Source organism: Strix aluco, chromosome 17 (genome assembly GCF_031877795.1).
Source record: "Strix aluco isolate bStrAlu1 chromosome 17, bStrAlu1.hap1, whole genome shotgun sequence".
Lineage (NCBI taxonomy): Eukaryota > Metazoa > Chordata > Aves > Strigiformes > Strigidae > Strix > Strix aluco.
In genome coordinates this window covers 14,802,949-14,825,832 of record NC_133947.1, presented here as the reverse complement: position 1 = coordinate 14,825,832, position 22,884 = coordinate 14,802,949, and the positions used below count along the sequence as shown (strand labels likewise).

The 22,884-nt window shown below is 46.1% G+C and overlaps 1 protein-coding gene across 3 annotated transcripts in view; it reads right to left on the bottom strand.

Moving 5' to 3' along the window:
- Positions 1–22,884, bottom strand: part of TOX2 (TOX high mobility group box family member 2) — a 154,463-nt gene that overhangs the window by 54,141 nt on the left and 77,438 nt on the right. For all 3 annotated transcript variants that reach the window (XM_074843361.1, XM_074843363.1, XM_074843362.1), the window contains exon 3: positions 10,226–10,471. In XM_074843361.1, the coding sequence (XP_074699462.1) occupies positions 10,226–10,471 (246 nt within the window). The remainder of the gene's footprint in view (positions 1–10,225; positions 10,472–22,884) is intronic.

Sequence of the window (22,884 nt, the reverse complement as noted above, 5' to 3'; positions counted from 1 at the left end):
GCAAGACATTCTGCAATTCCCCAAATACGTCTGCATGGGCAAGGCTAATTTCAACACTTTCTGACCGATATCAGCCTGACCAATCTTTTTATCTTTTCTAATGCTAACCTTGGACATTGTTTCCTACATTTTTACAAACCGTGATAGGAAGGAAGAAGGTGGCAGAGCTGGTCTCACAAGTACGCCAGAACCCAAACAGCTGGGGAAAGCCCATACAGGCAACACCCCCTAGCTCCTGGGTCCAAGGTGAAAAATCCTCCCCGAGGAGAAGGGGAATTGGCCACGCTGAGGCATGATTTCTCCAAAGCCACATCCCAGACTCCAAAGAAACTCTCTTCCAAATCTCTAGTTCATTTTTCAAAGCATGTTCTCATTTGCAGGATTTTTTTGATGTGGGCAAAAAGCATTTTTAACCTCATGCAGAAAAACTGTTGAAGTGGGATTGTTTGCTAAGGGGAAAAAATGTCATCCCACAGACGTACACAACCTAGATCGAAAGGGTTAAAACTAGGCTAAGTAACAGGTATCCATGTGCATGTCTGTATACTAGAGACAAACGCATTTTAAGATCAGAATCAGTTCTTAAAAAAGATCCATCCCATACCTTGAACATATTTACTCCGGTTATTTGATACTGCTCTGAAAACCTCCTTCATGCCATATTCATCGTATCTGCTACTGTAATTCACAGATTTTATTTTCCACTATATTTTTAATTTATATCATGTTTTATTTATACTACTGTCTTTTATGAAACCCCAAATTTCAAAACTGACATAAGCATTACACACATAAAGTAGACTTCTTATTATGAACATGGCATAGGAGACAAAAAATGACAGGAATAAATCTTCGGTTTTATGCTGGCGAGACGTTCTGCAAAGTAAGTGACATTTCTCAGCAATACAAATTGTACATTAAAAGATAATTTTCAGAACATGATACCAGCTATGGAGTGCAGCACCATTACGCAAAGTAATATCGAAGTCGTGCTTTAGCAAATGCTGTTTTTATGTTGTACTAGTTTAGCATCAAGATTGCATCAGGTCTTGTGAGTAGACTTTGGAGTGATTAAGTTTACTGTGCACAAAAGCCAGTTATTTGGCAAACTGTCAACACGGTGTAATTGATATTTTAATTACACTACTAATACATACATGCTGTTCACAATGAGCCTCCTCATTGGTGTTACACACACTGCGTATTTATAGCGCTGATTATCGTTTCTAAGAAGTTTGCTTAAACGGAAACTTAAATGCAATTGGTAATATTTTAAATTGCTATAAAAGCAAACCAAGTCATTTCACAAACGCTTAACGGCAGTTTGCAGCCCAGTGCAAACAAGAGGGACCGTCTCACTTGACATATGTCCTGGGGATAACGCGTGCACCCGCCCTGCGGTTATGGCATGGTTATTTTATGGCTGATAACACAACTCTTTAACTAGTGGGACTTCCCCGGAGCCACCAGCTTATCAGAAACATAGTGACCAACTCAAGGAGAGGAAAGGAAAGATTAGGAGAACAAATTTCTATGGAATAGTTAAAAGATGTAACACAACTGGATCGCCATGTGGCAAGCAGAGATGGTGCTTAACTGAAAGCAGCAGTTACACCACCTTGGGACGGGACCTGCTGTCCTTCTGGCCAGGTGGTGAGTAGGGGGAAATAAGGACCCAGTTTGCAGCACAAAACCAAAAGAGACACAGACAAGAGAGACACTTCTATAGCCAGACTTACACACACACGTTGGCTCCCACTGTGCAAGACCCTTCCAGTGCAGTACAATGTGGCCCCACAGGTAAGAGTACATTTTAATGCTTTCCTACACCCCCTTGTTATGGAACTGAAAGAAAAGGGTGGACACAAGCATGCAGCAGTGGCTGCAGCACGAAGAAGGATGGATGGGTAAGAAGAAATCTAGATCAGGACGCATGAAAATGAGAGTGCTGTGTTTTACAGGCAGCAGATCTCCTGTGCACCTCTGGCTATTACTTTTGCACCTGTATATTATTTTTCTGTCTTCCCTTTGTAGGCAGTAAGTTCTCCAAAGTAGGGGTATCTCCTCCCTGTAGGTTTTGCACTGTGTCAAGCACCTGTGGCTCTGCCCCAGGTATGTATAATATACATGACATTACAATTGTAACAGCATGTAACTGTCATAATAATAATAATAATAATAGTAGTAGTAGTAGTAGTAGTAGTAGTGATGCAATAACATAGAACAAAAGTAATTTATAGGTGGGTATCATGGAAAATCACCCACGGATGAGATCTCCTAGAGGACACAGTAATCCCATGGGATGCATCCTTTGAGAGATGCCAGGTGGAATTTGTACATCCAGGCAGGATCCCCCCAGGCAAGAATCTGGCACCCATTCCCAGGAAATACCAAGAACTTTCTGTGTTTTGCAGGTTTCAGAGCCCACATCCATACAGATATGCCAAAGGGAAACTGGGCCTGAGAGGTGCTGACCATCAGCCAGACCCTTCAGCCATCCATAAAATTTGGAGGCTGCAATCAAGCCTCTTTTCTTGGAGGATCCAGGCTGTTAGGAAGAGACTGTCTGCACAGGGAAAACCCACTTTACAAAGCACCAAGGAGGAGATACACAAAGACATGAACAAAAGCAGTGTCCTCCTCCCCAGGTTGGGTACCTACCTGCCTTTTGGAAAATCACTTCTCAAAAACCTGTTGGCCATTTCCCTACGAGCACAACATGCTCTCGCAGTGGCAACACCAGCTCTCCATCTCCTCTCCTCCTCCCTGGCCCTGCTCCATGCACAGCGCTGGCCAGACACAGGCAGGAGGCATGCTGAAGTAGAGGGACTTCACAGCACGAGACAAAAATAGGATTTTAAACCACTGGAAAAAGCAATTTGGCTTTTGCAAAGTAAATTAATTTGTTAAGTGCTGTTGCTCTGTTGGGGGCTGACCAGAGCCACAGGGGATGAACCAATGTGAAAGGGGAGCTGAGACTGCGTCTGCCTCTGGAGAAGATACTCTGGGTGAAGGCTGGGGTGTCACCTTGCTGGGGGTCACCAGACGCCTGGCAGCTCCCCCTTGTGCCCAGCCAAGCTGTTGAGGAGCAGTTCTGCAGGGAGGCAGCTCTGAGTTTTCAGGAAAAAAGGCAGGTTCCCATGCAAGATCCCCACCCTGGCAGGTGAAGGTCACTCTCTCCCAGACCTGGCAGGCCAAGGTGACACCTTGCCTTCTTCCTTTCCCTTGTTTGGGGAGTATCTTGCATTATTGAGCAAAACCCACATCTGCTGGGAACAACAGAGTTCACTTGTGTGAGAAGTGTATCGTGACACCTTATTTTCTTATATCTCAGAAACAGGACACCCATGGGTGAACCCAAGGACCAACCACACAAGCATGCTGGTAGGAGCGTGGTCCCTCAGGTTCCCTCTTTCTCACGCACAGCCCAGTCCTTGTAAGCTCTCCCACTGTCTAAGCACTCACAGAGGTGGCACCTGAGGTGACTCCCATCACCCTGATGCTCTCCCATGCTATCCCAGCATCTGCATCAGCTATATGAAAAGAGGGGCTGCTGCTCTGCAGGGAGCTCGTACTGGTGTTCAGGGTGACTGGGAAGCTCAGGGAGGACCTCTTCCACAGAAGAGGACCTGTATTCCCACAGGGACCCGCACTTCTGCCTGCAGGCACCAGCTCTGCACCTCCATCTCCAGCGTCAGCAGTTGCTCCAGGAGCACAGGCAGGAGCATCAGCATTCCTGCTCTCCCCGAGCACAGAGAGCTCAGCCACAACTAAGGCTAAAACTTCAGAAAGTAACTATCCATATGCGCCCCTTCTTCTGAGAAAGCACGTTTTTAAATACATGCAAGAACAATTTACTCTTTGATTGGGAATCTCGTCTCCCAGGTTCCGACCTGGAGTGAAATTTTATGACCAAGCGATAAAGCTCGGGGGGAGGCGCGGAGGGAAGGGGGCTTTCAAATCAAAATGCCAACAGATACTTAATGCCAGAAGCATGTGTGGGTGTTGCTAAATTAAGCTCGCAAGTAGGTGGGGCAAATGCCTTAAACGAGTTTGTGAAGGTAAAATAACGTTCATTAAAAATAGAAAAACAACTGAAAAAATATCCTTTGTATTCAACTTCACACTCGTACATCATAATGTTCCAGTAAAAGCCCATTTTCCCTTGAGATAATAAAAGAATTGAATTTTTCCTTATCGGTCATCTATTTTTCTAGCTAAAGCTATTACTCCCTCTCTGCGGTTGCTAGGCAACAAGAAATATTAATAGCAGCTTTTATTAGCTTAGCTTTAGCAGTGGAGTACCAGAATGAGAAAATGGAAAACATAAATGTGTTACATAAATCTTTCAACCTTTCAGGGTTTGTGTTAGTCTCTGTTTTCATAATGATTTATTGAAGTGATGGTTCATTTATGAGAAAAAGGAGTGTGAAATAAGAAAACGGAACATTACCCTGAAGGACTGTTTGAAAATAAATAATTATAGGAGGTGAAGAAAAGCTGTTTAAAACCATTTTTCTGAGTTTTATAAAATTTAAAAAGACATATTTCTTTCATTTATTGCCTCTGAGAAAAACACTACCAGGGAATTGCAAACAGGGCTCTGTTTAATACAAAGAACCCTTCATGTATGGTTGTATTATTACTATTTTCCACCAAGGGCTCATGTTTGGGAGTTTAGTTTTTAAATATCAAACCATTAATAAGCAGAAAGCCAAATTAGTCAAAACTAAAGCACACAACACAACACTGGCAGTGCAAACTTAGCCAGGATTGGAACACGGGGGACTCTGCGAAGTTGTTGCTGCTGGTGACACACTGCCAGCCTGTGGTTTGACAGCGCTGGCTGAGCACTGCCCGACTGCTGCTCTTGTTTGTTTTGCTTATTTATTAAGGTCTTCTGATGAGCATGAACTTGCTCTAAAGGGCACTGCTGCACGTACGTTACATTTGGATATAGATTATTTTAATAACTTATTTTAACAGGCAAGTGATTCAAAACTATTGAAATATTTATGTATTGGAAGTATTTACCAACACCATAGAAGCTGCACTACCTACTGGGATGATGTATTTCCAATGACTTAGATAAAAGACGCTCATCTTACTCGACTTTTGTGTCAACATCTTATTGATTTCTTTCTTATATCCTCTATTGGAAAACTTTCAGTGCTCGCCAGCTCTGTACAGCCACGTCCAAATCTGTTGCCTACCACCGAGCACCTTGACTGCCTTCCTAGGGCCGCGATTCCCACCGACTCTGGCTCAGGCTGTAAATAAGAAACGCTGCCGTGTTTGACGAGGAGCAGCGGTCTCGGGAAGGATGGGCGCTGGCAAGAGACCTGCGGAGCCAAGAGAGCTGGCCAGAGGGCTGGTCTTGCAACCTGCCTGCAGGACGTCCTTGCTCGAGGTCTTCCGGTGGGCACCAGAGAGGATGCTTCTCCTTAGAGCCCTTTGCCATCCCCACAGCCCAGGCACGCTCACCCAAGCTCTGGGAAGGGGCTACTTTTCCTTTCGCTTTCTCACGTGGGAGACAGGCAGGTGGGTTACTGCTGAGCTGTTTTACTGTTTTCCTCTCTGTTCCACAGCAAAGTCCCATAGTGTTGGGAACAGCTGTTGCGGTTGCAAAGTCAACTGACTAACTCCAGGAATTTTAGGGTTTCACTCATCCTTGATCCTACAGTTCACTTCCATTTACCCGTTACTCTCTCCCCTCTACATAAACAAGTTCCACAGGTAACTGGAAAACTGACATTTTTACACCATGAATGTGCTTTTCACCACTGAAGATTTTTTATATTTTTCAAATAATCTGCTTCCACTCAACAAACTGAAATAAAGAACTTCCAGGCTGTGGCTGCAGCCTTTTTTCACTTGCACTGGCTTGCTGTGAGCAGAAAAAAGTTATCCCACTGGGCTCAAGGAAATGTTAGTGCCTTTAAAATAGTCACAAAGATGTCTCATTGTGAGAAGCACCAGAAGATGCAGACACGGGGATAGTTGCCAGTCTCTCCAATCAAACTCTCTATGCCTGCTACAAAGCCAATGTTTGCTCATAACAGCTGCCACATGTCCAAAATGATGCTTCCCCCAAGCAAAAATACATTGCTCTGGCCTATTTTCACCTGACCACAGCAGAGCAGGAAAGGAGCAGGGCAGCTGCAGCCCCACAAGATGTGCCAGGGGAAAGCAGGCTGATTTTTCAGCATGCCCCAGCATGGCAACATTCTTTGACAGGGCTTGGAGGAGCACAAAGTTTCAGGGTTTCCGAGCGGTGGTGGGGGACTCTGGACAGTGCTGTACCCCCAACCAGGGGCTCCCAGCTCCCCCCATCCCAACAGAGCACCCACGTACCAGGCACTGTCCATCCGATAAGCAGAGATACCCCCAGCCTGCTCAGCCGCTATCTAATATTTATGGAAATCTGTTTGCACTGCATTGGAGATTCTTGGGCTCTGACCTTGATCGCCCTTTGTTTCTGTCAAATATGTTCTGCCAAATCCCTTCTGAAATCTCATTTATTCACAGCAGCTCCTTAACCCAGCAGGCACCCCACCTTGCCAGCAATTGCCGACGACTCACGGTGTTTCTCTTTCCCCTCTCATGCTCTCCCCCACGGCCCCCAGGTCCCAGTCCCAGTGTGGTCCCAGCCCCGCGAGGCTCCCTGCAGATCCCCGGCGGGCTCAGCAGTGGCTTGTCTATATGGTAACACTGCTGGGATGTTCACAGTGGGTAAAGTCATTCTCTTTCCAAGGAAAACATATTTTTTCATCTTTGATTATTTTTTCCTAAATATTTCCACTTCTCAATGACAATCCCATCTCTCCTATTTTCTTTCCCTCCTGCCATTCTTCCTCTTTCCCTCTTCTTTTCCCATAGCAAAAGAGAGGACAGTAGAAAAAAAAAGTATGCTGCATTAAGGATTTTCTTTTTGTTTCTTGTCACCAACACAAAAAATAACATGCCTTCCCCAAATGAGCCAGGCTGACTCCTCCCCAGCCTCCCTGCACCCCCTCCATGGGTACTCTTAACGTCGCATCTTCTGCATCTCTTTGCCTACTCTTGTGCCTCCATCCCTGCTTCTCTCCTCTCCAGCTCCCTACACCCCACCTTCAGTGTTTGAAAACTCCCTTAACTTCCAAAAACTGATGGAGAAAAAAAAAAAGGAAATAAAGTGACAGAAACAGCAGTGAAGAACCATGTTGTGTAAATGTACAGCTAGTCCATGGGGCAGAGCGAAGTGTACAGTGGCCGGTAGCGTGGAGAGTGCTCTGGGTGACGATGCTGAGGGGATAAGGACACGCAGAGGTGATGGTGGCTTTGGTTCTCCCCCATCAGGGTACAGCTGCTTTGCTCGAATGAGGGGCTCCAGCTCCTGACACCCCATGTGTGGGCTGGAGCCAGAAGCAGCGTCTGGCATGCAGCAAATCCACCTTCACTCTCCTGCTCTCATCCTGCTATGGGAATTTTTGCGCTGATTTAAACTCACTCTGACTTGGTATTCACCTGCACTACAGAAGCAGCAGCCTCCTCCCTTGCAGAGACACCGGGAGGCTTAATTCAATCTAAAGATAATGTTGGGACATGCCAGGACAAGAGACACACCAAAGGGGACAGCAACATGCACCTGTATTTTCTTTCTTCTGAGCTGTAGAGGAAAATACCAATTCCCATTGCTCACAGCTTGAGATTTTTTCATGAGGATGCCTTAAAAAAATCCCAAGGCTCGAGCTACTTTTTTCTGACCAATGTCTAAACATTTTACCTTGTATTGCTTGTCATTTGTCACTATATTCAAACCAAAAGACATGGCAGCCAAGGCAGGAAATAGCTGTGTATGCAAAAACCAGTACGAACTACAGCAAAGAGCAGCAGCAAGGAGAGAGGCTCCAGCTCCAGCATTTGCATGAGCGACGTCGGTCCGGGAACAAAGACAAAACCTCCACACGCCTCCTCACAGCGCTCGGGCGAGGCTTGCTCCCAGACTGGCTCCCCATCACTACCCGTGCGGCAATAAATCCTCTCTTTTTGGAAGTGTTAGCAAACAAGCCCTTTTCTTGACCTGGAGACTTCCTGCTGCAAACACCCACCCGCCGGTGGCTGACTTTGGGGCAGGGCTGTAGCACGTCAGGTGCCCTGCACCATCCTGCAGCCATGCCCAAAGCACGGCTGGCTTCACGGGGCCACCACTGCCTGGGCCACGGCTTGATGGGCACGTGGACAGGAGCTATTAACCACACGAGTTCAAAAATCCGCTCTGTCTGCGGGATTTTGTTGTGTTCTCATGTGCACGTGCTGCTCCCGTTATCACTAGCAGGAGTTAGATGGGTGCTATGGAATGAACGCTGCCGTCGTGGGCTGCTGCTGGAGTAAGGGGAGACTCGATTCCGGCATCCAAAAAAAAGGGTGCTAGAAGGTGTGTTACCTTTTGGTGGGAGAAGTCTGATAGCATGAAAAAAAGGGTTTGATGGGAGGGTAAGGCAGGATTTAATTTTGACCTAAAATTGCAACACAGTTCATTCCCTGATCTACTCCCTTTGCTGCTGGGACCTCTGAAGATGTATTACAGCGCCAAGGGTTTCTGCTCAAAACTAAACAGTTTCAATTCACTATCGGCTGGAAAATTCAGGGTTCACTGGATTTTTTATTTTCGTGGTAAGGGGCAAACAAATCTTAATCTCTCTATTCTACGTTTACAGCCCACTAAGCCCCCTTCTTATCTTCTCTGGCTCAGTCCTGATTTATTGTCACGATGCTGCATTTGTAAAACAGTACCATAAAGTAAGAAAGAGAACATTTCCCAAGGACTACTCCAAAATAAATTATTTCAGACGTTCAGAAGCTGCTTAATAAATCCCACTATTCTTGTTTCTTTAGGTATTTTAGAAAGTGATTTATAAGTGCAATACTACCTCTCAAAAATGAGACAATCAACACAGGATAAAATTATCGTGTTATGAAAATAGGGGTCAGGCAAAGGGGCTGTGCTTTAAATTAAACCAGGGAAGAATATTTCATCTGAAATTGACTCTTTTTGTCTCAGAAATGAATGTTTTAATCACCTAAGAACCCAAAAGCTAACACAGAGGCCTAAGTAATATTTAATTCCATAGAAATATGCCTGTGTTCAATATTGATGGGCAGAACATGATATTTTTCTCAAACACACTAACAATGAAACTTGGAGACACATCAAGACTTCAGAAAGCCTTGGGATTTTCCTAGACTAAGAGATAATATCCCATTTAAATATTTAAATATCACTACCTTTCAGACCGTTATCTATTCAAGCAATCAACACCAAACGTTCTCCAGCTCGTGCAGTGGCAGACTCGCAGGCTTTGAGTAAATTTAACTCGGGTATTTATGTCATTCAACGGCACCCATGAAAATCAACGATCTTAGAGAGAAACAATGTAGAAAACTAACCACAGGGCTAAATCTGCTAAAGAGGAAAATATTATTAAACAGCAACAATATTAATTCAATACCACTGTCAAAATCAAGTCACAACCTTTCCTTGGTGCTGCTGATACAGAAGCGTCACAAAGTCTAATTAGCCCTGAAGTTTCTTCCCAGAGCTGCACTTTACTTCATTATCCCTGCCTTATTTATTCCTACAGAAGAGTCATTTGAAACTTCGCAAGGTATCCCCTTGCCATGGCGTGAGCCAAGAGGCAATTTGAGTTTGCAAATGCAAGGAGGGATCGTGTTCCCCTTGAAATCAATAGGACAGCTTTCCCTTCATGGAGCATCCGTGCTCCTCCTGCTGATGCTGCTGGGGCCTCCCTGGCAGCAGGACACAGGGGTAATGGGCTGGGGGCTTTTCCCAGCCGGAGAAAGGACGCAGGGGCTATGAACTAGGGGCTTTGGCTGGTCACATGGGGGATGGAGCACATGCACTTTGCTTGGTTCAGTGAGGATGTTACATACATGGAGGAAAATAACCTTCCCCTCTGCTCTTGAGTGGTTGATAAGGCTCAGGAAGAGACCAAACTGGAAACATCAAATTGCCACCACGAGCGTGGCCGCACAGGTGACTGCAGGGTCTGTCACCACACCCCGACCTTGAGCAGCAGTGCAGCAAGGCTGGGCCGGGTCACCAGCTCTTCCCAACCCCCAGTGCAAACATCTCATCGTTAACATCCTTCTACATTGAATTGACTCATAACTTGAAATACAGAGCAGCTTTAACGAAAGACAGTAAGAGGAGAAAGTCACTGACCGTGGGTAGCTGGCTGGAGAGAAGATGCCCGTCCTGACTCAACATGTTGGAGACCATGATGGCCGGCAGGTCCATGTTCTGGTAGGGGTACGCTGGTATCAGGCTGTTCGGAGGGAGGCTGTGGCACAGGGAGTGATATCCAGTTTCATGGTCCACCAAGTGCAGGAGGGAAGGGTCGGGGAGATTAGGAGGTGTTATGGGAGGGATCTCATAGTCTTCATTATTCTCATTCTGACTGCTATACGTCTAAAACATGAAAAAGATATTTTGCAATGGGTCACTGCCTTGTTGCTTCAACAAAGAAAAGCGATTATTTGTGTAAGAAATACAAAAGCACATTCCAGTGAAAACAGTTTTGTTTTAACAAAAAAGATATTTCTAGTCGTGGACACCAGCAGGTTGTAACTAGCTAGGAGCCAGTAGCGAGTGTGTCAGGGACACCACAGGTCCTCACACAGCTCAGGCCCACCTGAGGCACCCTGACTGCTCCCCTCTCCCTCTGCATCCCTCCAGCACATCTTGAGCTCACCAAAGCCTCAGCAGAAACCTCCACGCCCGGATTGCAGCCAGGCAAGCTATGCTCGCAGAGCCCATAACCATGAAAGAGCACGGCCGTTTCCCAACCAGCTGCTGCTTTTTTAAGTCAAAGTCCCTCTCTGGGCACCCAGCTCAGCTCTTACAGTATCTAGTTTGTATTTTTAAGAGTTTTTATGAGAATGAGCTCCACAGAAATAAATAGTAGTTGGGAACAAAATTCCCATTGATTCCTCACAAACTCCAGCACAGAAGCTACAACCAGGAGGGAGATTTGGAAACACAGCCATCACTTTTTAAAAAATCCTTTAAAGATAGCCTGCATGACTCCACCACACATGGAGATTTGTCCTTCCTTACATCCTCATCCAAATTTAATTTGGACAAGTGTTCCCTCACCTCCCTACCAGTGCTCCCTTGAGGTGACCATGAACACGCAGAGATGTTGGTACTCCCTGTGCTTCCCATGTTTTCCAGTGCCTTGTTTACTTCTAAGCATTTGAATTTATATGGGGAAAGAATAATGTTATTGCATCTGTGCAATCATCTTTACTTCAGACAAAAACATATCTGCTTCATAATGTAAATGTGAATCTACCCAAAATTATTAATTATCAATGAGTATTATAATGAGTCTCTGGCAAAGGAGACTTATTCTAAATGTCTACTGTTTCACATATTATTATAGCATATGAAATTCTGATTAGCCATAGTGTTATACACACGGATTTTTAGCTAAATTTCCCAGATCACCTAGTTTCATGGTTGGATTTTGACTTAATACTTGATTTAAGAGCAAAAACCCAGATGTGTGCAAAACCAGTTAAGCACTGTAGGCTTTATTAATCCATTGCCCCAGAGCTCACACTCGGATTCATACTCTTCATTACCCCAGACTGCAGGGAGAAAACCCTTAATAAAATAAAATAAAAGCCATATTTAACAGGCATACAGAAGTCAGTGGGAGGGGCAGTGGGGAGCAAGGAGGTATCTATGGAAGGGCTCCCAGTGGGAGCGCTCCAGCACTGCCTGGGAGAGACCCTGCGGGGTGTCAGAGCAGGGGGTCACTCCTGCCTCACCCCAAAACTGGGGCTGAGAGTGGTTCATCCTCTGCTAAGCTGAACCCCCACCTCTCACCTCCCTCGTCCCATTGCAAAAAGAAACTGAGAAAAGGGCAAGTACTGCACATCCCACCCGACCCTTCACATTCGCCCAAGATTCCCACTGGCTGGGGGGAAATATGAGTATGCAAGAAATCCAAGACGGAGCCTGGGCTGAGATAGCTCTGTACCAACAGTTATTGTTCGGGGGAAATTCAAGCCCAGCTATTTTTCCAGCCAGCTCCTGTCTAGCAGTGGTATTATGCAGGGAAGGCAGGGGGCTGAGAGGATGTACACAACGGCAGACAGATAGATCCCATTTAATACGTCTAGTAGTTAGGTTTCCGTTTGGGCGATGCTTTTCGAGGTACACCAATTCTTTCCCAGTTATTTAAGAGGATTTCACTCCATGCTTTACAGAAAAGGATTTAAATAAATCATTGCACAGCAAACTTGTTCCTCCAACTGGTTTATTTTGGTATCAGGTATATAAGCAAGAGGCTTTGCTGTACTTAACTAAATTATGTAAAACCCACTCAAAGTTTCCTAAAGCTCTCTTCAAAACTACAAGTTCCTTGTGTTGCTGCAGAGCAGCTCACCGAAGGGCTTTGAGGTGGTTTTGTAAGGAGCGAAAGCCCCCGTCGCCCTGCTCACCCCCCTGCGCATTTCTGCCTCTGTTCTATTCAGCCCAGGGAAAAAAAAAAAAAAAAAAAAAAAAAGACCTGTTTAAATCACAAAGCTTTCCGAATAGCTACAGTATTGTGCAGACATATCAAAATTACAATCAAAGCTGTACACAATCAAAATCAGATTAGACAATATCCAATCAACATAATCAGACTCGGTGCCTGCCAGCTTTTACACCCTATCTCTACGAACAATTTTCCAAAGCAAGCCACGTTTATTCTATATATGTTTTAAATAGATCGCTAGGAAGATAAGGAAGGGAGATGAGACAGATAGACACTTGGAAGGGTGGGAAAGGGGGGTGATTTATTGTCACACACAGTGCCTCTTGACACGTCCAAGGTGATGTCTCTGTCCCCACGAAGGGTGGTCTCACACCGCAAGCACAAAAGCCATCGTCTCAAACCCTTTGCCAGCAACACCCAACACTCCTTTCTACACCATGTGGGCTACGCTGCAGATTGTATTTTCCATTCTTATGTTAATTTGAATTAAATTAAACAGCCAATTATATGTTATAAGGATACATTACAAATTAGATTAGTGAGCTGGTCTGAACCCATTCATCCCACCAGGACTCCCAAACACGAACGCAGAGAAGCTCGCTCTGCTAAAAGGCTGCCCATTACGGTACACAAAAAAGCACGGAAGATCTAGGATTTTCCACTGTCAAACAGATGACAGTTGTTGTGATTACACATTATTCCCCTTCAAATTAAAACACTGAAATCAGCTGAAACAAGAAGCCTCTTCTTGCAAACCCTCTCTCGGCTCACACTGCAGGGCAGATGGGTGTTGCTTGGAGTGGCAAACCTCTGCTTCTGCCTGCAGTGGGATGGAGCAACAGGATCAAGCCAAGCACTCTCAGGGAGGGGACAGAGCCTCTTCTCTGACTCCCTTCTCGCCCTCAGACCCCCATGCAGCTCTGTGCCCCAGCTATAGGGGTTGTGCTGCAGCACCAGGCACCAGGCATGGACCAAACTGCCCTGAGCACAGCACCGGGGCTGTGCCCCATGCCTGCACAGCAATGCCACAGGATGGCATTGCAGCAGGTACAACCAACCTCCAACAGCAGCAAAATCATATTTAAAACCAGTATTTCCTTCTTGAAATCCAAGTTTGAACAGGGGTCCCTGGACTGTCTCTGTCCACCTGCAGGTTCAGGGTCAGAGGACAGAGGGGCAGAAGGGAGGTAATGCGGAGTCCTGAAGAGATGCATCCATCTTGCTGTGCTGATGCTACGCATCTTCCCCGCCACCCTTTCATCATGCCTTGCTGGGCTACAGCTCCCTCGATCTACAGCTTCGGCACAGGGAAATATGAAGGGGTCTGTAACGGGGAGAAAGACACCCAGGCCACGTCCAGGACCAAGAGGAGTCAGAACAGGTAATGACATTACTGGCTGCTCCCTCCTAGCTCACAGGCTGGGAACACACTATTTGCATTCATTTGAGAGGAAAATCAGAACTGCTGAACCCCTTGCAAGAACACAGGGTGACTTGCACAGCGAAGTCCCATTGTCAGAGCTGCTGGGGCACCAGCAGCACAACCTCAGGTGCTCCTAAAGCACCTGAGAGTCTTGAAGACACCCCAACGTGTGGCTCCCTGCCAACACTGCTCCCTACCACGGGGACGATGTGCCAAGATCTCCCAGGCTTCCCATAACCCCTGATGCTTTTCAGGAGAGGGAGAGAGAGATGGATAGGAGGCACCCAAAACCCTCAGGATCTGCAGGTGACCCACATGAGGCTAGTGGGGAAGGACACAACAGCTTGTGCAGCAGGAGAAGGCTGTGAGGGAGGACAGGGAAGTGGTGTGGCTGGAAAAACGTTAAGGAGCTGGCAGGAGGCCATCAGAATGAGGGAGAACAGAGGGTGACACAGCAGAGCCTGGCAGGATGGCCCTGGCCAACCAGGGGGAGCAGAACTATTTGAGGATGAAGAGGGAGAACATGAGTCCCTGCCTCTTGCATGCATGCTCAAGCAACAGTGCTGTGCACACCCTGAGCAAAGCTGTACCAACCAGGGCCCAGGAGGTTCTGCAGTGCACATTTGTGGGTGCAGAGGAAGCAGGAGTTGTAGTTAAAGGGTGCCCCATATGGACATGGAGCTGAATCAAGAGAGGGGATGGAGAACAAGAGCTTTACAGGGGAACTAACTGGTCCTTCTGTCTGTCTCACAGGCATGGGAAGCCTGAGTTTTAACAGTAAAATTGAATCTTCTTTTATATGGCTGGATAAGCACCTCAACTATAAGCTCATCAAGTTGTGGACATCTTCTCTACATGCCCTTAAACTGCATCTGAAAGCTACTGTGGGTCAAGGAGAGAAGTGAGGAGCTTTCACTCTGGACTGTCAGCATCCAGAGACAGAGCAAGCTGGAAATAGCACCGAGCATTTTCATGGCAAGTATCTACCATTGCCGTAACGCAGCTAAAACGCCCGCAACAAAGGAACATGCTTCTGTTGCTGCTCCAGGGCGGGAGAGAAACAATCCCACTTTTCTTCTGCTCTTATCAGCGGGCTGCACCAGGCAGCGCTGGGGAAGGTCAGGCAAGCCGTGCTGGAGCCATGGGGGCTGGATGTGTGGTGGCTCAGGGAGCTGCCCGGGGAGCAGGCAGGCAGCAGGGCAGGTAGTGACGACTTCAGTCACAAAGTCTTCTTGTCTGCTGTGAGAAAGCCAGGCCACATCAGCCAGCTGTTTTGCAACACCCATGGATGTGTTTGCACCCGATCACCAGCTTTCACTTTGATCTATTCAAAGCACTGGGCCAGATTTTCACTTCTTCTAGCTCACATATACTGAGTCCAGACATTTCTCTGCCTTGAAGCACGCAGAGCTCAGAGGAGAAGGCTCTGAGGCAGGAGGTGGCTTTGGGGACTGATCTGTCACTGGCAAGCGACTCATCTCTGCTTCAAACACAGAGCACATCTGTGGGTTATCAACATGTCCTGGGTGTCCCTGTGAGATGGCCTGATGGGCATGGCGACCCTGCACACCCTCTGCCATTGGACTCAACACCACACTCAGTGTTGCTGCTGCTTCATCTTTTGCTCCTATGCTGTACCTCCTTTTGAACTACAAATAAAGCCAAGCCCTGGCAAGCTCCCACCAGCCGCCCAGTAACAAAACCACCCTGCCTAACCATGGGCCTGAGCCCAGGGGAGCATTCCCAGCAACCACAGCAAAGAGGAGGCTGGTTTGGATCCATCCACCCACCCCTGCACAGTGGCCAGGTGGCTCCACACGTCCAGCGGATCTGAGACTAAGGGACATCCAGATGTCTTAACGCAGTACAGCTCTTGAGGGACCAGCTGTGGTTCAGCCAAAGCCAAAACCACAGCCATCTTTTAAAAGACACTATGAATTCGCTGTGCAGGTGACTCAGGAGGGAGCTACAAGTGTTGAGCATGTCTACAAATTAAGCCTTTAGCTTTCTCCTGCCTTTCCTCTCTTGGAAAGGGAGGAAAGCGCTGTCCTTTACAAAACACTCCACAGCTGGCCAGCACCATCTCGGCACTGCGCGTTGGTATTAATCATAGAGGATGTGACTTGACCGAGGACCTGGGAAACCGTTCTCCTTGGCAGCATAGCAAATGTCCAGTGACCCCAATTCTCCACTGAGTCATGTTCTGTGTGATTATCTGTGAGGATCCAGAGTTGCAGCCAAGCATTGATTCAAAGAAATATTATTCACAGTGAGGAGGATAGAGATTTGCAGTATTATTGCAGGTAAATATTTGCCCTGTCAAATAAAATTCAACAGTAAATACAAGCCTAAGCAAGAACATTTATTCTTGGTAAGGTACAAGGAAATATGTAGGCTGGCATGATCCATCCCATCCTAATCATCCAGATGACACAAAACACCATGGACTCTGTACCATCCCCCATTTACTAACTAGGTTTTTCCTGCAGATAATGCAGGAGCTTACTGCTACAGGAATGTGACCCTCTAGACACTTCAGAGATTAGATGGGTCTAAGCAGACCAAAACCAGTCTGGCAAGTCTGCAAGGTGAGGAAAACATTGCTACTCGTGAGGCTGAGAGGTGTGACCAAGGGCTACACCTTGAGCTCCTGGTGTGTATAAAGAGCAGGGGAGGACACGGAGGTTATGGGGTGCCCACGCTGTCCCACGAGCAGCAATGGCAATCCCCCACCTCCCACCCGAGCCCAGCTGGACACGGGGATGGCAGCATGACCAGGGGCCCAAGGGCTGTGTCTCCAGGGAGGGATTTCTCTCTCACCAGCACCGAAAGCTCTACCAGCACAGCTTGCAGAACAGGTTGCAGAAAAACAACCAAGTGGTTTGTGGGGTATCTCAACTGTACCAAAGCTGGATGATGCATCAGATCGGGTCAGAAGCCAGATAAGCATATCGCTTTGTCATACGGTGACTTTCACTATTTCTCTTACATATAAAAGCATTCACCATGTGCCAGTGTTCACACAAACTGCAGGGCACGCTAGACTGAGAGAAGATCTTGGGCCATATAAAGAGGAAAAGAGCCCAAACACAATGGAAAAGTGAAAATTGAAGCTTAATAAAGGCAAGCTACCTCACGTTTCCTTAAAAGCCTCCAAACTGCTCTCCCACCACACACACTACTCAGCACTGGCACAATCATATTTGCAAGAGGATTTTGATATGTTTCTCTGGCACATGAAGCACTGAGGTTTTCTGCTCGGCACAAAGCACTGAAGCTACAGGGGAGAAACGTTAGTTCAGGTAGTAGAAGGTGCAAGTCATCTGGACGTTGCAAACTCCGGAGAAATGTTTGGGAGCCAGCAAGGGAAATGGCCCAGTGCTCTCTGCGGGGTGACCTGGGGGGCTGTGGGCAGGGGTGCGGACCCCTTCGGCACCACTTCTCCAGTGGGGGATGCCGGAGGGCTGCGCTCGCACCTGTGATTCCCAAAGCCCCGTGCCAAGAAGTGAAGTAGCGCTGATTTTCCGCATCAGCAGCTCTGGGTCTTAGGAATGGAAATTGATTTGCCTCATCTTCGCACACGGAGATCCAGTGTGTGAATAGCAGGGCCAATGAATTACTTGGGTAGAGTTGGATAAATACTGTAAAGAAGTATTTATTAACATGCAGTCACATACAATCTACAAATTGTCTTTGAAGTGTTCCCAGCCCCTTCTACATTAATTTTCACATGCTCAGGTTTTTGACTATGGGAGTGCGGTTGAAAAGGGAAAAATGAGTTCTTGCATGAACATAAATGTGCATTGGAAGTGTCTGCACAATACTCAGTAACAGGCAGTCACACCGGGGAGGTTGGGAGCACAGCAGAGCAGCAGGCAACCTGTGGGAAAGCTGGGCTCTACCTACCTCTGTGCTCCTCTTCCCTCGTAGTGGGTTTTTAAATCCCAAACAAATATTGGTTCACCCAAAGAGCAACACCTCCACCTTCCCTATTTGTCACCATTCCCTCCGATCGTGCAGGCACTGCTCTGATGCAGACTCCACATGCTACGACAACAGGCAGCAGAAAGCCAGCCTCCACCTCACCCACAGCACAACGGGATGGCTTCGCCTTTGAATGGAGCTGCATCTTTGCCTTTTAACTTTGTGTGAGTCAACTTTGTCCCACCTCCTATAGACAGAAATCCCATGCAGTCACAGAGTCATGGGTCTTCCAAAAGCTAAGCCTGCCAGATGGTTTCAACCAAATTTGATGGCGCAAAAAAGTCTCTTTTCTACATGTTTCATAAAACCAAATATGCATGGAAAGGAGATACCAGGGTCCTAAACATTCTTGCTTGCCCTAATAATCTTTGATCTCCTTGGCCAGTTGCTACAGCGGCAAAGGGATGGCTTCGATGTGGTGCCGTGGTGCTCAGCAGGATGAGGACGATGAAGGGAACCAGCCGGCAATATTCAGAGGGAACAGAAAATCTCAGTTCACTAAGAAAGATAAAGTCTTGGAAGGCATGCACCCAATTCTGCTACTCACCAGAGAAGAGGGGTTTTTTTGGTTATTTTACATGCTACTGAAGCCAGAAACAACATTCTTGGGACCCTCTGGCCTCAACCTGTCCATTGGTAACTTGTTTATGTGGGTGGGAAATGAAGAACAGGGTATCAAGTATTAATAATCATTTGTATGATGGACAATCCCTGAGATTCAATCTGGGTAAGGACTTGCTTGTGGCTGTGGCTGAAGAGAGGCAACAGAGGTGATGGCCCCTGCCCCGTGCCCTCGGGTACAGCCCAACAGGGCTTCTTGGGATTCAGGATGTGAAACGTGTGTGTGTGATTCTGCTGCATCCCCTTCAATGTAAATAAAAGCTTACAGTCAGTTTTTATATTGTCCAAACTGCAGTTGACCTGCATCACCATTTCACCAAAAAAAGCTAAAAATAATGGAGTTCTATGAACAATTTATAGCAAAAGAAATCAGCCCTATTGTAAGCTTTTAAAAAGGCTCCCAACTCCCTTTCTCCCTCCACTTTTTTTTTTTTTTTTTTTTAATCAGTATCTTATCCAGAACTGGAATCCTGTCAAGAATAGTGGATAGCAGAGAACTATAACTTCTTATTATGTGTATAGTGATTTTATGAATTCAGTGGGGAATGAAATGCAATTTTGTCAGACTTGTCTGTGTTCATAATGACCAAGTCAAATTAATCATCGTGGATAATACTCCTGTGTCAGCCATTCAAGAGATTTTTTAATAGAATTTTTCTGATTCATGTCTTGCAGTACATCAGATCTGTAGTAATGCAGGCACTTCTAAAAATCAGTGCAATTATGGCTTCTTGTTGGCCTGTCATTTTCCTGGAATAAAAATGTCTCTGCAAAAGTCATATACTGTACATAAACCAAAATGGAAAACAAAAATATAGTTACAATTAAGCTTGATTTTTTCTAAAGATTTAATATCTTTTTGAGGCCATTATTTACAGGCAATGTATAAAGCATGATGCTGAAGATGGACTGGTTTATCACAACACATACTAATTTTGTCCTGGTTGTCATTCTTCCTTTGATTGCCCTATGAGTTAGTGTTTTTTGCAGGCATGGAAATGTCTATCCCATAGAACAAACAGGGGATAGGTAATGGGCTTGCAGTCAAATTATTGTGTTTATTAAAAATGTATCCAGGAAAGCCCACACAGATCCCAAAGGCCTCTTGTTCAGGAAAATCTCTGGTTCAAGAAAAGGTTACAGTCACCATAAAGGCAGATATACATACATGGAAGCAGCAGTGCAGCATGCAGTGGTATATAAAGGATTAGTAATGCTGTGTTTATCCTTCTGAGGAAAGAGAGAGAGACAGACCTCTAATTCCCCAGCGACACAGACAAAAATGAGTTTTGGAAGTAGTTACCCCCAGGAATAAAGAGGAAGAAAAATGTAATTCACCTCAGATATCTCAGCCTTTCCTCCTTTCATTGCAAGGCAGCAATTGCCTTGTAGGAGAGCGCAGGGGCGGACCCTGTCAGAGCCACAGCATGTCCCAAAAGAGAGCGGTGCTTGAACCTGCTGGGACAACTGTCCCTCCAGATCCACCTTCTCACCCCACCAAGTACATCCTGGGGAGAAAAGCTCTCAAAACCACTTGCAGGGAGGAATGAAAACCCACGTCCTCCCAAGAACTCAAGACTCACTTAAGCAATCGGACCAGCAGTTTGCCAATGTGCTGACCTAAGAGTTGGCCAATACTAGCCAGCATTTTGGGGGAGATATAAAAATCTCTAATGAACAATTATGGAAGCTCCTCAGAGAACAGAACAATTCATCCCTCCCTTTCATCTGCCTCATCCGGTTTTATCGTCCTTCCCTCTCCTTGCATCTCTGTTAAGCTCTTGACATCAACATCTAGCGGCAGGGAGTTCCTCAGGTTCCTTACAAAACAAGACCCAAGCTTTGCAGATTTGCCGTCGTTACTTCTCTGAAATGCCATTTTCATGAGACAAAGCATGTCCAGTCATCACCTTCCTCTGCCCCATGCTGTCCTGATCCATGCTGGGGTATTTACTGGCACACATGGAGGTGCTACATCTGGACACCCCATCTCCAGCTCTGGAGGCTGAACTCTGCATGGCAACACCATGTCCCTGTAACAAAGCCCTTCAACTTCCAAATAAGCAGATGGGATATTAAGGCTCAGTCTGCTGACAGCGTTTTCAGAAGCATTCAATATTAGTTTATGCAAACGTCAGCAATAATCAAAGCTCCTGAAAACCCTTTGTTGTATCTTCATAAGCAGGGCCATGTGAGGCATGTCTGATGCGTAGTTGTTCCTGGATCACCCGTAGCGGTATCTAGCTTCACCTATGTTTTAGTTACCCACCCACCTGACAAGAGAACTGTTTCATTTTGCTGTGTGCTTTTGTGGCTATTCTTCCCTAGTCTTTCAAAGCAAGCGTGGCAGTGCTCCAGGGAAAGCTAGGAGATATGCAAGCTCCGCTCCACATCGGCAAAATGCAGCCTCTGTCATCTGTCTCACAATCAGCCTCCTTAAAATTGTTTATAATGATTTTTGCCTGTTTTTAAAATGTATTGAAGGGACTGTACATCCAATGGGATAGGAGCCAATGGGGATCTAAAATTGAACCAACTGGCCAGAAAAAGACAAACCCTTTTCTTTTCTTTCCTACTGTCTTGCCTGGAAGCAAATACAAGGAATATGATAATATTCTACTGAAGAATATCATGCATTTCTGGGAATTATTTGAGGAGTACAGATTTTACATAATTGCCTTTTTTGTCTCATGGCATACTGAACTTGCATAATAAGATCAGTGCACTTCACAGAAATTCATTGTTGAACTGTACGGATTTGGTATTTTCTGTTGAGCCAAGGGTACATTATATAATGATGTATAATGCACTGTAAGCAGGTCAAGAGATAAGGCAGCCTGAAAACAGTAATGGAGTGCATGCAAGGAAGAATTAGTAAAAAGCACTCTAAGAAATTAATTCAACCTGGCTTCAGTTGAGCCAGAAGGACCCAGAGCAGGAAGGAAACTATAGTCTGTACCATCCTTGTCCCCTTTCAGTTTTCATCTTAGAGAGTATTTCCCTTATGCTCAGAACTGAAGGTGTGGGGTTAAGGGCTTAAAAAAAGCCTTTGTGCCACACTTTGAATGGATGCTTTGCAGCAAGTTTTTCAGTTTTATCTCAAAGGATATGTCCTCGCCCACTGCACAGGGCCAGCAGAGCCATACTCTGTGCCACAGGTATTGGGGCAAACACTGTTTTACCTAGAGGTCTGCAGCAAGATCCTCCAGCAAAGCCATAACAGCAACACAGCCCATCTTGAATCAAGTCTTTTTTTTTTTTTTTTTTTTTTTTTTTGTCCCAGCTATGCCTTGATCTTTTTGTTTTTTCTTTCATCAGCAAAGACAAATTTTCAAATGAAGCCCTGTGTGGTCCTCGCACACCAGGACTGGTGTTTGCAAGGCATGAGGGACACGCACGTGTAACTGAGGGTACACCACCAGCACGCCTGCGGAAGCAAACACTGCAAATCCCTTGCTGGAGCTAAGGGGGCAATCTGCAATTCTTTTCCTAAGAGACCCTACACCGCCTGGTTTGCTCTCATCACTGTACACACGCGTGGTCTTCCCACATCCAAGCGAAGTACCCAACCCCAAGCTGTCCTTTCGGTACACAAACGTCACAGTGCTTGGAGTGTCAGTACTGCTCATGGTCCCAGTCCAAACCTACGAAGGCAGAGCAAGGGGGCTGTTCAACAGCAACAGCTCTTGGTACTCTTACCTACAAAGCGAGGGTATCATCCAGGTGAAATCACAAACTGGGCCAGCCCCAGTACATTTGCTAAATTTCTAGTTATTTAATGTTGTAAGCCAGGCCAGCGTGGCCAGCAGTGGCAGGGATCAAGCCCAAAGCATCACTGATCACAAACGCACTCAGATTTGAGCCCCCACACTTCCAAAGTCAGACTGGGGACCCCAAAGCAAATCGATGAGAAAACTACATATATTTTTTTTAAAAAGTAATAAAACGCAACTGAAGCAATGGCACCCCCCCTCCCCATCACCCAGTTTTGACGTGTCTGATTAGCAGGAGGAAGGCAGAGATGTGGGGAGAGCTTGCATAATGTGGTGCAATCTAGCACCTCCCCCAGGGTGCCCAGCTGCTGCAGAAGCAATTTCACAGCTCATCATCCATTATGAGATTAAAATAATTTTTTTTCCTCCCGTGAAGTATTAATAAATTGTGCAGGCAGACCAGAGTTAGTGCCATTTACACAAATGGTAGTGAATCACCCACCTAGTTATTTCTTAATGGATTGAGTATCTGTGTTCCTCCTTATCCTGTAATTTAAAAAACTAAATACACAAACCTGTTTATTTGTCTCAT